The 18,597-nt window shown below is 44.3% G+C and overlaps 2 protein-coding genes across 3 annotated transcripts; both read right to left on the reverse strand.

Annotated features, from left to right (window-relative positions):
- Positions 1-892: 892 nt before the first annotated feature.
- Positions 893-11,489, reverse strand: mdc1 (mediator of DNA damage checkpoint 1). Of its 2 annotated transcripts, XM_061080681.1 has the most exons (12): positions 11,444-11,489; positions 10,729-10,890; positions 10,027-10,611; positions 9,868-9,946; positions 8,494-9,749; positions 8,133-8,219; positions 4,414-8,042; positions 3,784-3,924; positions 3,036-3,218; positions 2,803-2,928; positions 2,143-2,253; positions 893-2,041 (listed from the first exon to the last, which is right to left on the reverse strand). In XM_061080681.1, the coding sequence occupies exons 2-12, from the start codon at positions 10,862-10,864 to the stop codon at positions 1,847-1,849; spliced, it is 6,528 nt and encodes a 2,175-aa protein (XP_060936664.1). In that variant the 5' UTR covers positions 10,865-10,890; positions 11,444-11,489; the 3' UTR covers positions 893-1,846. The 2 variants fall into 2 exon arrangements, with proteins under 2 accessions (XP_060936664.1, XP_060936665.1); XM_061080682.1 differs by lacking the exon at positions 11,444-11,489 and having other exon boundaries at positions 3,784-3,918; positions 10,729-11,076.
- Positions 11,490-12,822: 1,333 nt separating this feature from the next.
- On the reverse strand, positions 12,823-17,227 carry tubb5 (tubulin, beta 5). Its single transcript, XM_061080743.1, has 5 exons — positions 17,058-17,227; positions 14,642-14,750; positions 14,280-14,390; positions 13,934-14,178; positions 12,823-13,812 (listed from the first exon to the last, which is right to left on the reverse strand). The coding sequence occupies exons 1-5, from the start codon at positions 17,112-17,114 to the stop codon at positions 13,000-13,002; spliced, it is 1,335 nt and encodes a 444-aa protein (XP_060936726.1). The 5' UTR covers positions 17,115-17,227; the 3' UTR covers positions 12,823-12,999.
- Positions 17,228-18,597: the final 1,370 nt, after the last annotated feature.

Genomic DNA, 18,597 nt, shown 5'->3' on the forward strand with positions numbered 1-18,597 from the left:
TAAAAGCATTTTCTTGGTCGTCTTGTTTATGGAGATTTTATTTTGATTTAGAAGGAAAGCTAAATAAAGAGAATGATCTTGAAGGAATAGTTCTCCCAAATGTATGATCATTATTTTAATGTATTTTAACTTTTGATATTTGTAATTTAACGTACGTTTTAAATGTTTGATATCTGTATGTATGTCTTAAATGTGGACCCCACTAAAAGTAGCTCTGTCTTAGGGTAGAGCTAATGGGGATCCTCCTAAATAAACAAATAAACAAATCCACTCATGATCTACTTCCCACAATGCCGATGGAGGAGTGGGTAAAGTTTTTGAGTCCACAAATCACTTTGGGAGTTTCAGGGGTAAACAGCGCTGCAGCCAAATCCAATACAATTGAAGAAACTGCTTACTCATTCTTTAAATGTAAAGAAACAACAGAAAAAATACATAACATGTCTCCATACTGCTCCTGTGGTGTCATACAAGTGTCTGTGAGTCCCGGCATTAAAATTTGACTCAAAACAGCATAATTTACATCGTGTTTTTAGCCCAAAGTGGCTGTGATCCACGAACACGGCTCCAGAGAACAACTGGGGACATTAAGGCTTAAAATCTTGTTTAGTTGTGATTGATCATAAAATAACATGGATACAACATATGGATTATATTAAAGGGACACATTCTGTATGCATCTATATGCTAAATCCTAAGGCATTGCATGGAATATACTGCTTTCTTATACCTCCAACTTTTTTTCAATTGTGGGATTAACCTTGAAATTCAGCAACAAAGGTCCATTTGGTCAAAAGCCTTGAGAAAACTAATAGAAATTGATCTTTTGTTTTGGTTTCTAACAATTGAGGTCACATTGTTTGTACAGATGCAAAAGGAAATAAACATGTGCTTAAAGGCAATAGGAAATGTTTAATGTTTTCATTTGACAGTACAGACTGATTTCATGATTTGGTAGAGCTGAAGGGTCTTTTTTTAAAACACCAATGACATTTATCATACAGTTACATCATACCTTCAAAGCTGCATGCTAAAAAGTAAAGAGACAGTTGGTGAATGCATGGCAAGGACAAACATCATAAGATATTGATGTAGAGGCAGCATCAGCATTCGGGTGCATACACTCCGCTCATCTGTGGAGGTAATAGGATTGGACGAGGCCTTAATGGAGTGGGTGGTGGTGGTTAATGGAGGCATAGGAACAACAAATACACTGTTAGGTTCAGGACTACCTCGGTATAAAAGGCACTATATGCACTTCTTCTTATCAGGAAAGGAAACCGGATTTTTTTCCCCACTTCATCTTACAACCGTAGCTGATGGATTTCTAAACACATCCCATCGGTTCCAGCGCTCCACCATCCCAACATGATTTATACAACTCGCTGCATCCTGGTTGGTCATGTGCCAAAAATGCTGATTAAGCACTTAGCATACTGAGTAGCAGCAATTTAGCAGTGTTAATTTGTGCTCTATTGGTTGTTGATGTATAAAAGGAGGGATGGAACACAAAGGAGGTGAAGGGGAGCCGCGAGGACCCTAATTTAACCCCCCCGCAAAGCTTCTCACATCACTCTCTTATATACAGTTGTTGTACCTATAAAATTAGTTTTTTAACATAAATGACAAGCAGGCTTCCAGTGCTGGCAATACATGTACAAAATGTCTTTACATTAATGTACAATCAACTTTTGCCAAATAAGTCAAGTCTTTAAAAGAAACAAACAGCTGAGTCACTAGTGCTTCTATAGGTCTCTGGTTTGAAAGGGTATCGAGATTATATGATCAAAAACACTTATGCAGATTTACCGCACATACAATGTGAAGGTGCATGACTGTATCGATGCTATGTCTTGTTCCTGCCCCTTCTTCTGCCTCCTGCATTAGTGACGGGAGCAGGGAGTGCGTGTGTTTGTAAGTCGACTTTCTGCTGAAGGATTCCTGAGAGAATGAACTCGGCAGTGACGACTGGGAGGGATGCAGAGACGGCCGGGCCGCACAGTGACCAGTCCTCCTCGCAGGAAATCACCACAGTCCGAGGCTGAGATGACAGAAAATAAAACTTGTTATTTATGATTGAAGGTGAATCCTGAAATGTGAAGATAGATTGCAACTATGAATTGTTTAGTGTCTGACTGGTACCTTGTGAGAAGAGGGCATCTTGGGTAGAAATTTTGCTCCACTGCAGGAGATTATGTCTTTCATTTGAGCTGGATCCGGCTTCACTGATTTCGTAACATGGATCTCATATCCCTAAGAGAATAGGAGGGCAGTAAACAACATCTCGACAAATTAGATTTTTCTCTTTTTAATTTAATCTGTGGAAGAATGACTCGGAAATCAATACAAGACTCTTGGCAGTGGATTTTTGTATCACACATGTATAGTGTTTCCTAATTCTAGATTTATCAGCATGTGGTATCAATCCCTTTGCAGTTTTGATGACAGGGCAGCGTAAAAAGAACATGTGGCAGAAATTGATACCAAATAAAGCCACAAATTTGAAAGTAAATGACAAATTACGTCCTATGAGCCTCAAGATAAACAACCAACAGTGTCCACTTGTAATGATGTGAGCACATTCAACAACATATACACTGAGCTTAAAGACGATAAGATGTGTTTTAGGAAGTGGATGATTCTTATAATAACACTTCTGGATTCCCACCATGACTCACTATTGCTCAGAGTCAATATTACCCAACATCCCTATACCACTTGCCAAGGGAAGCACCATGCTGACACACGGTCAGCCTCTCACTATCGAGCTCAGGAATAAATAGGATGAATGACTTGGAGAACCTGTAATAGAAGATGACTGCTGGCCATCGTCAGAGACGTCTGCAGGCAGAAACCGAACTTCTTCTCCTGCTCCGGATCCTTCACAACAAAAGCATTAGGTGACAGGAAGCTCCCAGCTTTGCCGCTCTGAAACACAAGGACAGGAGAGCATGTGAGTATGTACATGTACATATTGTATTATCGAGGGGAGAAATATAATAAGTCTGGGATAAACTGTTGATGCAGTGATTAACCTTTTCCAACCAGCATGTGCTGACAATTGGGATTCCTTTGGCCACTGCACAAAGGAACTTGATAGTCCTGCGCACTTGATCGGTCACCAGGCAGTCCATGTCGGCCACACCTTTAGCCATGCTGCCTCCCAGACGAGCCAGCACTCTCTCCCCGGCTTCATCCGTCACGCCTGTGAACAGCACCTGAGGGAATGACATACGTGTCTCAGGTCAAAGCTTCAATTACTGCACAATCCAAAAAAGCACTGTTAACCTCTGCAGATGTGGATTAAACATCCTTGGTGTAAATGTGATACTTGGGAATATACCTATTCATTTTCATGCCAAGTCAATTCGGTCAATTCCATATGAAGCCATGGCCATGAGGCGCTTATCCTAGCCTAGTATAAACACTGGAAACAAGGGGAAACAGGTAGCCTGGCTATGCAAGGTCAGAAGTGTACCTAAAATCTCTTCTGAAGCTCGACAAACTTAAAGGTCAAATTGTGCTTTTTACAACAAGTTATGTCCATCTGTAGCAACTGTAGGTGTGATTTTGGAACTTTGTAGAGAGCCGGGTTAGCTGGCTCCAATATCGATGCTAATTTAGGCTAATCACAACCTGGCTCTTGCTCGGTACTTAAGATATGAGAGTGGTCTCAATTTTCAAAAATGTATTCCCCAGTTATCATCAAATATCCCGCTTGTGCATAACTTGATTGACAAAAATGCTCACAGGTTTATAAAAGACACAGATAAACAAACTAACTTTGTAGGCCGGACTCGCAGCTTGTAGTCGACCTCGAGCTGCAGGGGAAGACGAGGAGGAGGAGCGAGGAGTCTTTGCCACAGGAGAGGAGGCCGCAGGAGCCTGTCGCTTCCGGGATACTCTGCTGGTTGGAGTCTGTGGCTTTTAAAAGAGAGAGGAAGATGGAAACAACAAAGTTATGCAAGGATAAAGACAAACAAGGGCAACACTTAAAAACACACTGGGAGAATGGTGAGCCGAGGAAGAGTAAAGAAGGCAAAGGTCATAACAAGAGTAAGAAGTGGCTGTGTGACCACTAAGCCTCTTAATTCTCTTAGTGTTTTATTGGTGATGTACAGCAGGCCCTGCTACTCTTATTGCAAAGAGAGTGGGGAGAGACTTAGACAGTCCCTGATGTTGACTGCAGTTTATTTTGATGGCTGGAAGGATGAGTCAGAGAGAGAAATGCACCAGGGCCTTAGTGCTAGGTAAAAGACTTATTTATCAGGGACAGAAGTTCCTGGACAGTAATTACACTTTGCTCCACTCTGTTTTCTCTGATTCATGTCTGAGCCTTAATGTGTTTTTATATCAAATAACAATTAGACCTTTTAATTTCAAATCCATGATTAAAAGTGGTCATTAAGTCACCTCTGGAGTCTGCACTTTGGCCTCTTGTGTGGTGGAACTGGCAGATGTTCCACTCTCTTCCTGCTCCTCTTCCCTTTTTTTCTGGACCGCTGATGGCCGACTTCTGCCCCTCTTCTCGACATTCTCCTTCTCTACTTTCAACTCCACTTCAACAGGAGATTGATTTGTGTCCTTCTTGACTTGAGAATTAGATGCTCTACCTCTCCTCTTAGGTTGGACAGGATTATCATCCTTACTTTCATCTTGTCCTCCTTCCTGTGTTGTCCCTACTGCTTGGACTGTCACTATAGAAATGTTGGTGCCACTGTGAGAATCCTCCTCTATATTTGGCTCCAGCTCTCTCTTCCTCACTTGTACTTTGTCTTTAGCCTCATCTCCTTTACTGGCTGCAGAAGCTCCTGATTTTTGGGCTCTGCCCCAGACATTCCTCTTAGGGGGACGTGATTCCTCACTGCCGTGACCTTCGTCCTGATTGGACTGCTTCTCCTCGTCTGCAGCAGTTGATTCAGAGATGTTTGTCGTGGCTCTGCGCTGTCCCCTTGTGGTACGAGCCTGCTGTGAATCTGCCTTCTCTGCATCATCTTCCTGAGGAACCGCACTAGAGGATGGCTCAGTTTTCCGGCCCTTCCTACCTCTGGCTGCAGGTTTGGTAGCAGAATTCTGATCACTCTGACTTTTGATAGGAGGGATAGAGTCTGACTCAGCCTCTGTTATCCGTGGTCTTCCCCGCTGACTGCCTCCTCTGCCTCGGCTTTGTGAGCTCACACTGTAGCTTGAAATATCAGAGTTGAGAGAATTGGAGGAGTTAGACCTGGAAAGGACTCCATCATTATTGTCCTGCTCTGTTGTCTCTGCAGCCACCGTCCTCCTCCTGTTGCCTCTTCTGACGACGGCCGTCTGAGTTGGCTCACTGATCCTTTTTGCTCCTCTGCCTCGACCTCTCCCGCGGCTCTCCTGCTGGGTGCTGACGCTTGACGCAGATCTCTCGGAGCTGATGGAGTTGGAGGAGTTGGAGCGAGATCTTGTTCTCCTCGCTGGGAAATCATCTTTGGCCAATACAGCTGAGTCTTGCTCTATTGAACATGTGGCAATGGTAGTTTTTTTCGTTGCTTTTCGACCTCCAATTGACACTTTGGATTTGTTTTCTTTGGTCTCTTTTTCTTTCTCCAGTCTTTCTCTTTCTTCCCTCTGCAACCTTGCTTGCTGTTCCTCTTCCCTGCTCTCCCTCTCAAGTCTCTCTTCTAATTCCCTCTTTTCTCTCTCCAATCTCTCTTTCTCTTCCTGCTCCTTTCTTTCCCATTCCAATTTCTCTCTTTCTTTACATTCTGACTTTTCACGCTCCAATCTCTCTTTTTCGTCCTTGTCCCTTTTTTTCTTCTCCAATTGTTCTTTTTCTTTTTGTATTCGATCAGCTGTTTCTCGTTTCTTTATTTCTTTCTCCACTCTTTGCTTTTCTTCTTGTTCCTTTCTCTCTTTCTCTGCTGTTTCTTGTTCAAGTCGTATCCTCTCCATGTTTTCAGCATGCAATCTTTCTTGTTCTCCCTTATTTTCTTTTTTTTCTTGTTCTTCCATTCTACGCCTCTCTATTTCCTCAATCTCCCTATTTTCTCTCTCTTTATTTAGGTCTGCAACACCTCCTTCCTCTCCTAATGCTTTCTGTTTTTTCTTTATTCGGTTGCCATTTTCCGCAGGTTTATTTCTTTCAAATTCAGACTTTCCTCCCTCTTCTTCCTTGCCTTTCTGCTGCCTTGTAAATGTTCTTCCCCTTGTTCTCCTACCCTGCTCTAACTCCCCCTCTTCCTCACTTACATCCCCAACAGGCCCAGATTTCCCCCTCCTTCCTCTGATAGTTGGCAAAGCTTTACTCTTCCCTCTCGTTTGTCTCTTTGGAGATTCTGAACACTCTGTCTGTTCTTCGTCCTCTCCTATTGTTGCCCTTGTCCCTCGTTTGCCCCTAACACTGATTCCACTGGTTCCAGCTTCAGATTGTGTCACTTGACTTTCAACAGCCGAGACCTCAGAACTCGGGAGCGGTTGCGTCTCCTCCTCTTTAAGTTGCAGAGCCTTTGCCTTTCTTTTTTGTGGACCTGGAATCGAGTCTTCAACAATAAGAGGCTGTGTCTCCACTTCTTCAAGTCGCAGTTGCTTTGCTTTTCTTTTTCGTGGGCCAGGAATTGAGTCGTCTTTGTCACTTTGCTCGCCCTCACGTGCACCCATGGGCTGAGTTTCAGCAGCAAAGGCTTCAGAGCCAGAGAGGGATTGCGTCTCCTCAAGTTGAAGTGGTTTTGCTCGTCGTTTTTTAAAAACTGGAATCGAGTCTTCTTCATCACTTTCCCCACCTTCAACTGGATCTACTGGATCTACTGGCTGGGTTTCAACTGCAGAGACCTCAGAGTTTGTGAGCGTTTGGGTCAGTTCTGATTCAGACAGCTGCTTTGCTTTTCTTTTCTTTCGTGGGCCAGGAATTGAGTCGTCTTCGTCACTTTGCTCGACCTCACGTGCACCCATGGGCTGAGTTTCAGCAGCAAAGGCTTCAGAGCCAGAGAGGGATTGTGTCTTCTCAAGTGGAAGTGGTTTTGCTCGGCGTCTTTTAAAAACTGGAATCGAGTCTTCTTCATCACTTTCCCCACCTTCAACTGGATCTTCTGGCTGGGTTTCAACTGCAGAGACCTCAGAGTTTGTGCGCGTTTGTGTCAGTTCAGATTCAGACAGCTGCTTTGCTCTCCTTTTTCGGGGGCCTGGCATCAAGTCCTCATCATCACTTGTAGCCATGGGCTGAGTTTCTGCACAACCAATGTGCACGGGCTGAGTTTCAGCAACTGCTAAATCTGAACCAGTGAGAGGCTGTGTCTTCTCCTCTTCTTCATCATCACTTTCCCCATTGCTATGTGTATTCATAGGCTGAGTTTGAGCTATTGATAAAACCTCACCAGACATTCTTTGCTGAGGTTGAAGTGTCCCCCCACGTTCCTCACTCTCTTCTGCCACACTCTTCTTTTCCTCGAAGGCAGATATTGGTTGGGTTTCAGCCATGGTAGGAGTACATGAAGTACTAAAGCCAAAAGGCTGAGTCTCAGCAGTAGCAGTAATATTTTTTCTCTCATCTTCATCCGTCTCACTCTCTGAATCACTGTCTGGCTTTGTAATATATGCCTGTGTTTCTTCTAGAACCAAAACTGTCTGCCCTTCTTTCTCAGGATATCTGGCAGGCTCCTCGTCCTCTTCATAGTCCTGTGTAGCCTCCAGATTTGCATCATTGTCGGCAGAGGTTCTGTCTGCAGTTGAAGTAGTTGCATATGCTTGGGTTTCTTCCATATTCACACCTCTTTCCACAAACGCCTGGGTGTTCTCCATGGCTAGAGCTTGGGCAGGACACTGCCGGTGGATGCTGCTTGACAATTCCAGTTGTAAAGACCTTTCTATGCTGGACGGTTGATCAGTTTCATCACTAGAAGTTTCAGGGCAAAAAGCTTGGGTGGGTTCAATGGCATGATCCTCTGGAGGGCTGCTATGGAGATCTCGGGTCTGAAGAATGAAGGACTGCGTCTCAGCAACAAAATAGTCCTCGTCCTCTTGGCTGTCTGAGCAAGAGGACAATGCTACAGGTCTTACAGCAGCAGCTACAGCACCTAGTAAACGGAGAAGACAGAAACATATATTCAGTGTAGTAGAACAAAGATACGTGCTTTCTGAATGTATTAACAAAATTATTTACTCACCCTGAAATGGAACTGAAGAGGGACTCTCGAAAGCCTGAGTCTCCATTTTTTCCACCTCTCTTTCTGGGACCATCCCAAAGTCAAAGGCTTTAATGCAAATGTTAAAAATAAATGTATAAAATAATGTCTACAATGGATCAAGAAGGTCATACTATGTCTTCAAATTGAAAACTGTGTCTTCCCTTCAGTGATGTGAAGTATCTCCTCTTTAGTTATTCATACACAATAATTGTGACCTCTTTGTACTACAATAGACATATTTTAATATTTTATCATATTTTATTTTAAACTGTTGTTAATTGAGAAATGAATTAACCAGTAATGAAAATAACCATAGGTTGAAACTGTGTTGATTAATTACCTTGCAGTTGTACAGGAGTAGAGCAGTTCTGCAGAAGAGGAACCATCAGCCCAGGTGTGTTTTCTCTGCATAAGTTAGGGATCTGGTCATCACCGGCCTCGTCAATGTCTGCCTCCTTATCCTCCACATCTGTATCACTGTCCAATCCGAGGTCAGTTGGTTTGGATCCGCTCTGGCCTGACCCCTCCACATCTGTGTCTGCATCCGAATCTGACTCCTGAGCGGGCGGCTTGGTACCAGGAGAGGCCGCCAAGGTTGTGACAGCTACAGACATAACCTGAGGAGCATCGTCTTCCATGTCTGTGTCACTGTCAGACAGAATAGCAACCCCTCGGTCTGTAGCGGTGCATGAGTCTGAGGCTACAGCAAACACCACCGGGGGTTCACTGAGGGCAGGGGCAGGGATCTCTTCATCGTCTGTGTCACTTTCGAAATGTAGGCCATGAGGAGCAGCAGCGGCAGATTCAGGCCCAGCTGGCTTTTTAATGGAAATGGAAATTTCATCTATTTTGGAGCTCGATTCATTCGTTCCACATTCCCGTTCGTCTTCATCTTCAACATCTGTGTCACTGTCCAGGTGGAAATCTTTCGGCTGCACTGAAGGAGCAGAGTCAGCTGTGGACGCACTCTGAACTGACATGGGCTTTGTTTTTGTGGCAGCGTCTGACACAACAGCATCGTCATCCACATCAGTGTCACTGTCCATAGTGATTCCCTCCGGCTGAATATCTGAATTAACATGAGAAAGTTTGGTACTGTCATCAGAGGAAGTCACAGCTGTAAGATCTTTGTCCAAGGCATCTTCATCCTCATCTGTATCACTGTCCATGTGAAAGTGGGCAGTGTTCGGTGGCTGACTGACTTGGTTTATGTTCAAGGTCACAGGACCTGCAGATGACACCCCTTCCTCCTCTTCCTCCACATCAGTGTCACTGTCCATGTTAAGTACAAGGATCACATCTTTGGTGACTGCTAATGTAGACACAGGCAATTCATCATCTCCCATAAAACTGACATTTCTTTCCTGTGTCACTGGTACATGCTGTCCACTTTCCTTAGGCTTGGTTTCCTCTGGTGTGACTGTTTCTTTCTCTCCTCCTCCCTCTTCTTCACTGTCATCCACAATCGCAAGTGTCTTTTTTTCCTCCAGCCGCTGTCCAGCCCCATCTACTTCTGTCTCTTCCTCGCTGAATCTGACATGTCTGTACGGCCTATTTTTAGAGGAGGAGGATGGTGTGATGGGACTTTCATCCTCACTGTCAAACAGTGGAAAACAGAGGTGACAAGCATGGTTATTTGGAAATGAAAGAAAACTGTATGAAAGCATATATTCACAGAGACTAGTAAAGCTCCAAAACAGTGTTGCTAGGATACCTTTCAGGGACGATTTTGTTTGTGGGACTCAAGAATGTAGAACAAGCAGGACTAAATTTATGGGAGTCAGAATCAGACACTGTAAAGACAAAAAAGATGAATTTGTAGAACATCAGAAACAAAACAGAGTCCAATCTTAAACATACAGAATATACATACCTAAAGCCATACGCCCTCTGCCTCCTCTCTCTCTTTCTCCATCTGAGTCCGCGTCAGATTCTGGGACCAGGGTCCCCTCTGGCTGGGTTGGAGTTTGCTCTAAGAAGAGGCTACTGACCCCGACAGGAGTCTTGGTTGATGACACCCTCGCCTTCGTGTCTCTGTTTTCACATTTCTTGCTGTCTGTGCTTTTGCCACCTCCCTCTTTTTCAGTGACATCCGGTGACCCAGCATTTACCCCCATATTTCTGCTCACAGGAGTCCTCATGCCCCCTTGTGAATTGTTTGCGTCTACATGGCAGCTGACATACTGACATGGGATGTCTGCCACCACCAAACTGTCACCATCACTGAGGGCGTAGCGTACGTTAGGCGTCAGCTTTAAGCGGCCTTTGCGGGTTCCATTCATGCTCCCAAGGTCCCACACCAAAGCCTCCACATCCCCTTCACTGCGACGACCTCTTCTCCTGTACACAGAGAGGCTGATGGTGGCATGCTGCTTGGATATCGAGGGCGATGGCAAGTGCAGGGTGCAGGCGCTGAGGTCACGACCCAGCACGTTATTTCCCAAAAACAGGGGCAACTCTGGGTGAAGGAGAAAATCCATTGTAAGATGAACATAGACAAGACCCATTGATTATATCAGCAAACAAACTTAAAATAAATAAATAAATAAAATAAAAGCAGCAGTCAGCCTCTCACCTGTCTCAGGGACGAGCTCGTTCTTTAAGATGCACAGTTTAGCCAATGGTGGACCCCTCTTGTTTTCATCTTCCTCTTCATCTTCTGCCTCATCTGACTCCAGGAATGAGTCAGAGATCACCTGTGTAGCCTCCATTCTTCACACGGGGTCAGACAGGATCCCTGCTGAGCACAGACAGGTATTTGTAATGAGGACGTGTAAAAACCCAGCAACGTTACCAGTTAACTAACTGAGGATCTCTGGCATCGAACTTGTGTTGTTTAACGCCATTTCTCTGTTGTTATTCTTGCTATCATTAAGTTGTGTAGCTAAATAACGTGAAGAAACGCTGATGCAACTTTTGTTAGATGTGGGTCAACATTTCTTACCGAATCACATCAGTTCACAGCTATCCCACTTCCGGTCAGGATAAAAACAAAACAAACGGGAAATACCATTATCGCTCGTTTGGCTACTTCACACGTAAACGCCATCTTTAAACGACTCTCTGTATCATTTCATGTTAGTTGCCACGGAGACGAAAATTGTTTTTCTTTCCATTTTCAAGAATATTGCCATCTTTATAAACAGCCACAACACTAAAGAGGAAGTGGACGAGACTAAAACCAGCAGCTTGACAGTTCTTCTGTTTCCGATTAGCTTATGTGTTCATTTGAAACGTGAATGTATTTCATGTTATCATCTGCTGAATAAAGCCTGTTCTGTGCAGCCCACCTTCACGCTGCTCGTCTGGATCCGAGGACATACAACACTTGTAAACACACATTGAGCATTAACTTCCTGGAAAACACTTGACAACGCCCACATGAGGCGTTTTAGCCGCTAGCGATTGGATAGTACAGACGTCACTCAGGCGGAAATCTGTTGTCATTGGACAGCTGAGCCTAGTCCGCTTTAAATGTCTGTGATTGGATAAAGCTGCCTCAACTGTGATTGGTTCACACTGTCGTTTTCCCGCCGTACCCAAATATTCTTAAAGGGACCGTAGAGTAAAATTGGATTTAGTGAAACCACATAAATGCCACTGATCCACATTGAATCGTTGTTTAAATCGATCCAACATGATTATAGATAGTTCAAAGAGGAGATAACAATGATGTGCTGTCCAAACAAGATTTTATTAATCATCACTGCAAGGAGTTTTTAAAGTTAACTGTCAGATACATTCAACAATAGTAACTATTCAGTGGTCTGAAGAGATGTATTTACATTTCTCCTCTGTCCAGACGCTTCATTTTCTTGCTGCTCCAGAGAAAACATGCTTTTCCCATCCGGGTAAACTGGGAATCTGCCCCGGGGCCTCAGAACCACAGGGGGCCCTGGGTGCTCCCGGTCATCTGTTACTTTATTTATATGAAAATAAATAAAGCAAATTTTATTTATTGATTTATAGTTGCATCATGTGGGCTTCAGAGTCACAGTTCACCCTAAAAGGAAAATTCCCTCATTATCTACTCACCACTATGCCAACGAAGAGGTGGGGGAAGTGTTGGAGTCCACATAACACTTTTGGATATTGCATATTGCTACTTGTGAGTAATCACTGTCAGCCACAACTAGGAGGATATTCAGGCTAAAAACATGATAAATGACGCCGCTTCAGGTCGAATTTGAACAGACACTTGGGTGACACCGTTTTTTTCTGTTGATTTTGCCAAAGTGTTGTCAAATGAAAATTGTCCTTGTGTCCAGAGACAGTTCAGGAGCATCGTTATTATGTTTTGTTTATATGTTGCCTATTACTAACATAGTGGGTTTAATCAAATAAACACACAACAACCTTGGAAAGTGTGTGAAGGGAATATGGGCATAGCAGCTGAATGTTTTCTCTGGGGCCTCATTGCACCTGTAAGCACTACAGATGATCTACTCCGTCAGTTATTTAGTAACCATTTGCTCACACTGGGTCATGAATTGGTCACGTGGCCTTAGCCATCACAGTAGAGCAGCGTAGAATAGACACCTCTACATATTACAGCTCATTAAATATTACAGTAACTTTGTACTCATGTGTGACTCACTGCATGAAATTACCCTCATTCATTTTGATAGCTTGAAACACGTATACACACATTAATGGAAGGAAAACAAGCTTCTGTTTTTACAACTTTATTAGAAGTGAATGACAAGGGATATCTAACATACGCTAAAGTTGTAGTAGTTCTAGCACTGCTCTTAACACTATGTTGGTTCCTTTGTTACTGCTGTGGTTTTTCCCTTTCGATTATTTTACATTTGGCATTGATGTCTTAGCCATCAGATCTTTGTCTTCAGGCGTCCTCATCAGCCTCCTCCTCGAATTCACCCTCCTCCTCAGCAGTGGCATCCTGGTACTGCTGGTACTCAGACACCAGATCGTTCATGTTGCTCTCGGCCTCAGTGAACTCCATCTCATCCATGCCTTCCCCTGTGTACCAGTGCAAGAAGGCCTTGCGACGGAACATGGCGGTGAACTGCTCGGAGATGCGCTTGAACAGCTCCTGGATGGCCGTGCTGTTGCCGATGAAAGTGACGGCCATCTTGAGGCCTCGGGGTGGAATGTCACAGACGGCGGTCTTGACGTTGTTGGGGATCCATTCGACGAAGTAACTGCTGTTCTTGTTCTGCACGTTGAGCATCTGCTCGTCAACCTCCTTCATGGACATTTGGCCACGGAACACAGCGGCGACGGTCAGATAGCGGCCGTGGCGTGGGTCGCATGCGGCCATCATATTCTTGGCATCAAACACCTGCTGTGTGAGCTCCGGCACTGTGAGGGCACGATACTGCTGGCTGCCCCTGCTGGTCAACGGGGCAAAACCAGGAATGAAGAAGTGCAGACGAGGGAAAGGCACCATGTTGACGGCCAGTTTGCGGAGATCGGCATTGAGCTGACCGGGGAAGCGAAGGCAGGTGGTGACCCCGCTCATGGTGGCGGACACCAGGTGGTTAAGGTCTCCGTAGGTGGGTGTGGTGAGTTTGAGAGTGCGGAAGCAGATGTCGTACAGAGCTTCATTGTCAATGCAAAAGGTTTCATCTGTGTTCTCTACAAGCTGGTGGACCGACAGGGTGGCATTGTAAGGCTCAACCACGGTGTCCGACACCTGAGGAAAGAAAACCCGCATGATTTCTTCAGTCTCATGATCTTAGAAAAGAGACCCAAGGCAAGGGAGTCTAAAATTAAAAATCGAAAAAATCTCATGCTCTTTCACAAGGGGACGTTACCTTGGGGGAAGGCACCACACTGAAGGTGTTCATGATACGGTCAGGGTACTCCTCACGGATCTTGCTGATGAGCAGGGTTCCCATTCCAGATCCAGTTCCACCACCCAGAGAGTGGGTGAGCTGGAAGCCCTGCAGGGAGTCGCAGTTTTCTGCCTCTTTGCGGACCACATCCAGGACTGAGTCCACCAACTCAGCTCCCTCTGTGTAGTGACCCTTGGCCCAGTTGTTTCCAGCACCGCTCTGACCTGTAGGGGAAGCAGGAACATGTACGTGAGCCATTCTCTTTCCCAGTTCATAAAAGGCCGTAGTCATTCAGTAAGATAGGAAGTGTCTTTGTTCCACCTACCAAAAACAAAGTTGTCAGGTCTGAAGATCTGCCCAAAGGGCCCAGACCTCACGGAGTCCATGGTGCCAGGCTCCAAGTCCACGAGAACGGCCCGAGGAACATATTTACCTCCTTCATGAGAAAGAGGACGAGAGACAACAGGGAGAGAGAGGAAAACAAGAGGAGAGAAAGCCGACAGCTCAGTAACACAGGAAACCACAGTATTGAATGATACATTTAATGTGTAAAAAACATTCTCACATGACAGGAGACATGAAAATAGTAAATCTAATGTTGTGCTTCAGCATGAAATGACCAAGCTGAAGTTATGCACTAACAGTTCAGCCTTTATGTATAAATCACTTGATGAGAAGACAGCTAACCTGAGGCCTCATTGTAGTAAACACTGATCCTGTCCAGCTGCAGGTCACTGTCTCCATGGTAACTTCCTGTGGGGTCGATGCCGTGCTCATCGCTGATCACTTCCCAGAACTGCAAACAGACAATGGAAGGTATTACATGGCAGTTACTTGCAAAAAAAATGATGCATCTCTCCATTAGCAGTGCGCTTCATGGGACCGGGGACTTTAAATGAGAAAAACAGCAGTGAGTTTGCTATTTTTTGGGGGGGCCCTGATGAAAATCACAGACGTTGTTCCCCCTTCAACAAAACCATATCTGAACTCATTTCTTACATTGCAACTTCCTATTTTCCACTGCTCCTGTCTGACGACTCAGCAGAAAGCAGCTCTTTCAGACGTCAAATGAAAAGGGGAGGGAGCACAAAGGGCCTTCAGATGACTCCACCAGCACAACTCATCTCTATTTTCAGGCAGTTGCGGTGCACTGAAGACACTGATTGTCTACAGATCTGTATTCAAGTCTTGTTTGCTTTTGAAAGGACCCGATCAGATCATTCAAAGTCTGTGTGCATTAAATCCCATAAGTGTTTGTGACTGTTGCATACAGAGGCAGCCAGATTTTTTTTGTTGTATCTCTCAACGACATTTGTTTTGCTCATACAGCTTGTGATTTTCTGCTAACAGCAGCAATAGGCGGATTTAGGGTAATCTGGGTAAGCGGGCCGTAAATGCAGCTCAGTACTTCAGCTACAGACTGAGTATCATGACATGCAAATAAGAACATGTACAACAAAAATGACCAAGTGACCTTAATATGAGGGAGACCACAGAGCAGCGGGACTGAGAGGCGAGAAAATGGAACAGCTAGAAGGCCGACAGTTGACAGTGATGTGATGGATGAGCTTTCAGTAAAGAGTGATAATAATCAAAGAGAAAGAATGGGGACGAAGGGCAGGAAAGCAATGCCACACCCTGACCTAATTCACCACAATGAACCTCTCAGCAGCTCTCACAATCATATCCACTGGACATACGAATCAATGAGTCCTGAGGGAATGGAAACAAATGAGGATTCCCTCCCGGGCCACCAGTAACACCACAATGAACACACAAAAAGCACAAATAATATAACATTTATTCGAACAAAAGGGTGACTCATGTACTGCATTAACTATTATTCAACAGGCCAATAGAGCACATAGAAATAGTTTGCTGAAGTTGGCATTTTGCAAAGCATCTGAAGAAAAACCCATCAAAATAAAGGCCCTATTATTCTTGTACTGAACTGAGACACAACCACCATTTGTACATTAAGTCAGTGGTGAACCCAATGACATCACCCACTGTGCCTCAGCTGCTTCCTCCATTCCTCCCCCACACTTCTTCTAATTTGGTTAGGAGATGGGCAGACATTGATTACAAAGACAGACTCTGCCTCACAGGACATCAAAATCCCTTGTCAGCGGGGGATCACCACCATAATGATGTATTCTGTCAAATATGGGCCATTGTTCCTGCTGCTCTACAAACTATATTTTAATACCAGGGTTAAGAGGCGTCCCACATAAGCATATGCTGTCTGCAGCATATAATCAGCTGTGAAACAAAGGAGATAATGAGACAGGGATAGTGATGGGCCATGAAGGCGTATTGGAGCAGGCAGTATTTGTTGCTGTAAGGCCCTATATTGGGTAGAATGTACAGTTAAAGTATATTAATCCTAAATGGACACAATATAAGGCAGTGATTGCATCTACTTAAAAGGACTGATGGTGTCTCTGAGTTAGTGAACTCTCTCTGTTACAGGGGAGACCCTCTTTCTTATCCAGGCCACACCCTTTCCACAGCTCCCCTGCTTTCTCACCAGTCTGCACCCACATCCTGCAGAAATCGCATCGATCAATATTCTGCTGCGGATCCATCTGCCATTAATAGGTGGGGAAAAAAAACACTGAATGACCAGACCTCATATCCCAGCTCTCACTCTTTGTCTGGACTATAGCGAGACAAAGAACCCAGAGGACTCCAGTGTCGGAAGGGCTCGGAAAGGGGGGTTGTGTATATGTCCGCGGCTCCGCATCCACCCACCAGTTACCGCAGTGCACAAGATCCACAAAGAACAGGGCAGAAAGAAAACTAATGCAGTGACATTTTAATTTTCAGAAAAAAACAATGCACAATGGGATAATTCCGTTTTTTGACGTTTAACATGCACATAAGTGTCATATGCATAAGAGGCATATATTTGTATGCATGCACCAAAGCAACACATGGTTCCCGTTGCCTTTACATTAAAATATAATCCGGCACATTAAGAGGTCTAATGTTGAACCAGTCTAATGATAACATTCTGAAGAATGAAAAGGGGTGTGACAGTAACAGGAGATCTTACTTTTCTACAGGAACAAATTCATTCTTGATACTTATGTTGTCTTACCTTGGCACCGATCTGGTTTCCGCACTGGCCGGCCTGGATGTGCACGATTTCCCTCATTATAACTGCGAGAGTTTCACAACAAGGACGAGCGGGACCGTTGTTCTTGGCGAGCACGACGAGCGGCACACACAGAGCAGAACTGGAGCGAGCGCAGGACAATGACTTTATAATGATGGAACGACTCCAGAACCGGGATGAGCCCACACCCCCAGACCCGGCTACCGGGCACGCTGATTGGCTGAGAGGACTGTCCCACAGCCGGCAGGAAGAGGAGGAGGAGGAAGAGGAAGAGGAGGAGTGCTGCAGATCAGGGAGTTAAGATGAGAGATGAATTGACTTTCAGCAGCTGGTGTCCAGTAACGCCCACATGGATATTTTACATATTTAGGGCCCGAGCACCTAAGGTGAGAGGCCGGGGCCCTATTGTATTTTGAATCAGAATCAGAATCAGAATCAGAATTCTTTTAATTGCCAAGTATATATTCACATACAGGAAATTGCTTTGGTGTGGTTGGTGCAGATAAATAACAATCAGACATTAAACAACAATATATATATAGATAGATATATATAAAACAATATAAAACGAAACAATATATACAGTGAGAGAGTTATGGGCACGTACAGTGCTAAGGTGCAGAGATTTTCTGGAATAGGCGCTGTCCGTTAATTTTAATTTACAAGGAAAACAGCTGTGTGTGTTGATATGTGTGAAAGTAAAAGTAACTCTGGTGACTTGTCAACTGAGCTTAAACTAAGTTAACCTCTTAGTAAACTGAACAGTTGCATATATTGGAAATATTTGAAATTGCCACTGTACATAAAAAGCTCCAGGTGGTTCTGGATGCACCAGGAAGCCAGGCTGTTTACTTCCTCTCTGTAGGCGGCCTCCTTGAAGGATTTGTATTTCCCTTTTGAGGCTTTTTCGGGGCCTAGACATGCTCAAAAAATGTTGAATGAGCTGTATATATAAAAGAACACTTCAAAGGATTCATTAAACAAATAATTATTTGTTGTCGGTGTCAGTGGTGTTGGAATTTTCGATGTCTTAGATGCAAAGGTGAAAGGTTTATAAGATCTGAAGAGAAAAAAGAGTGTTTTTGAGCTGAACAGATCTATTAGTCGGTATATAGTGATAGGGATAGCACCACCTACTGCCAAAAGGAGGTAAGCCTCGTTTTAAAACTAAATTCGATTTTTGGCAGAAACAGCTGTTTGGAGATGGGGGTCAGTCAGCCCAAGCCTCAGGGTTTAGGCCTGATCTGAACCCAAAGGACTATCACGAGTGGCCTTTAAACTGCGACATATACTTGACTGTAATAATCAATGAATAATATGTTTCTCTGATCATAACTCTATACTGACTGAACTTTGACCTTTATTAGTCAGCTGAGTGTGAGTTAACAAAAACAAATGCTAACTGTGTGCAGCTAATGAACAACCACACTGGATTAAATGGCTACAATCATCTGCTTAGGTTGCACAGAATGGCTGACCACATAATACTTCTTGTTTGGCCATCTCTCCAGGATTAGACATC

Source organism: Limanda limanda, chromosome 11 (genome assembly GCF_963576545.1).
Source record: "Limanda limanda chromosome 11, fLimLim1.1, whole genome shotgun sequence".
NCBI lineage: Eukaryota > Metazoa > Chordata > Actinopteri > Pleuronectiformes > Pleuronectidae > Limanda > Limanda limanda.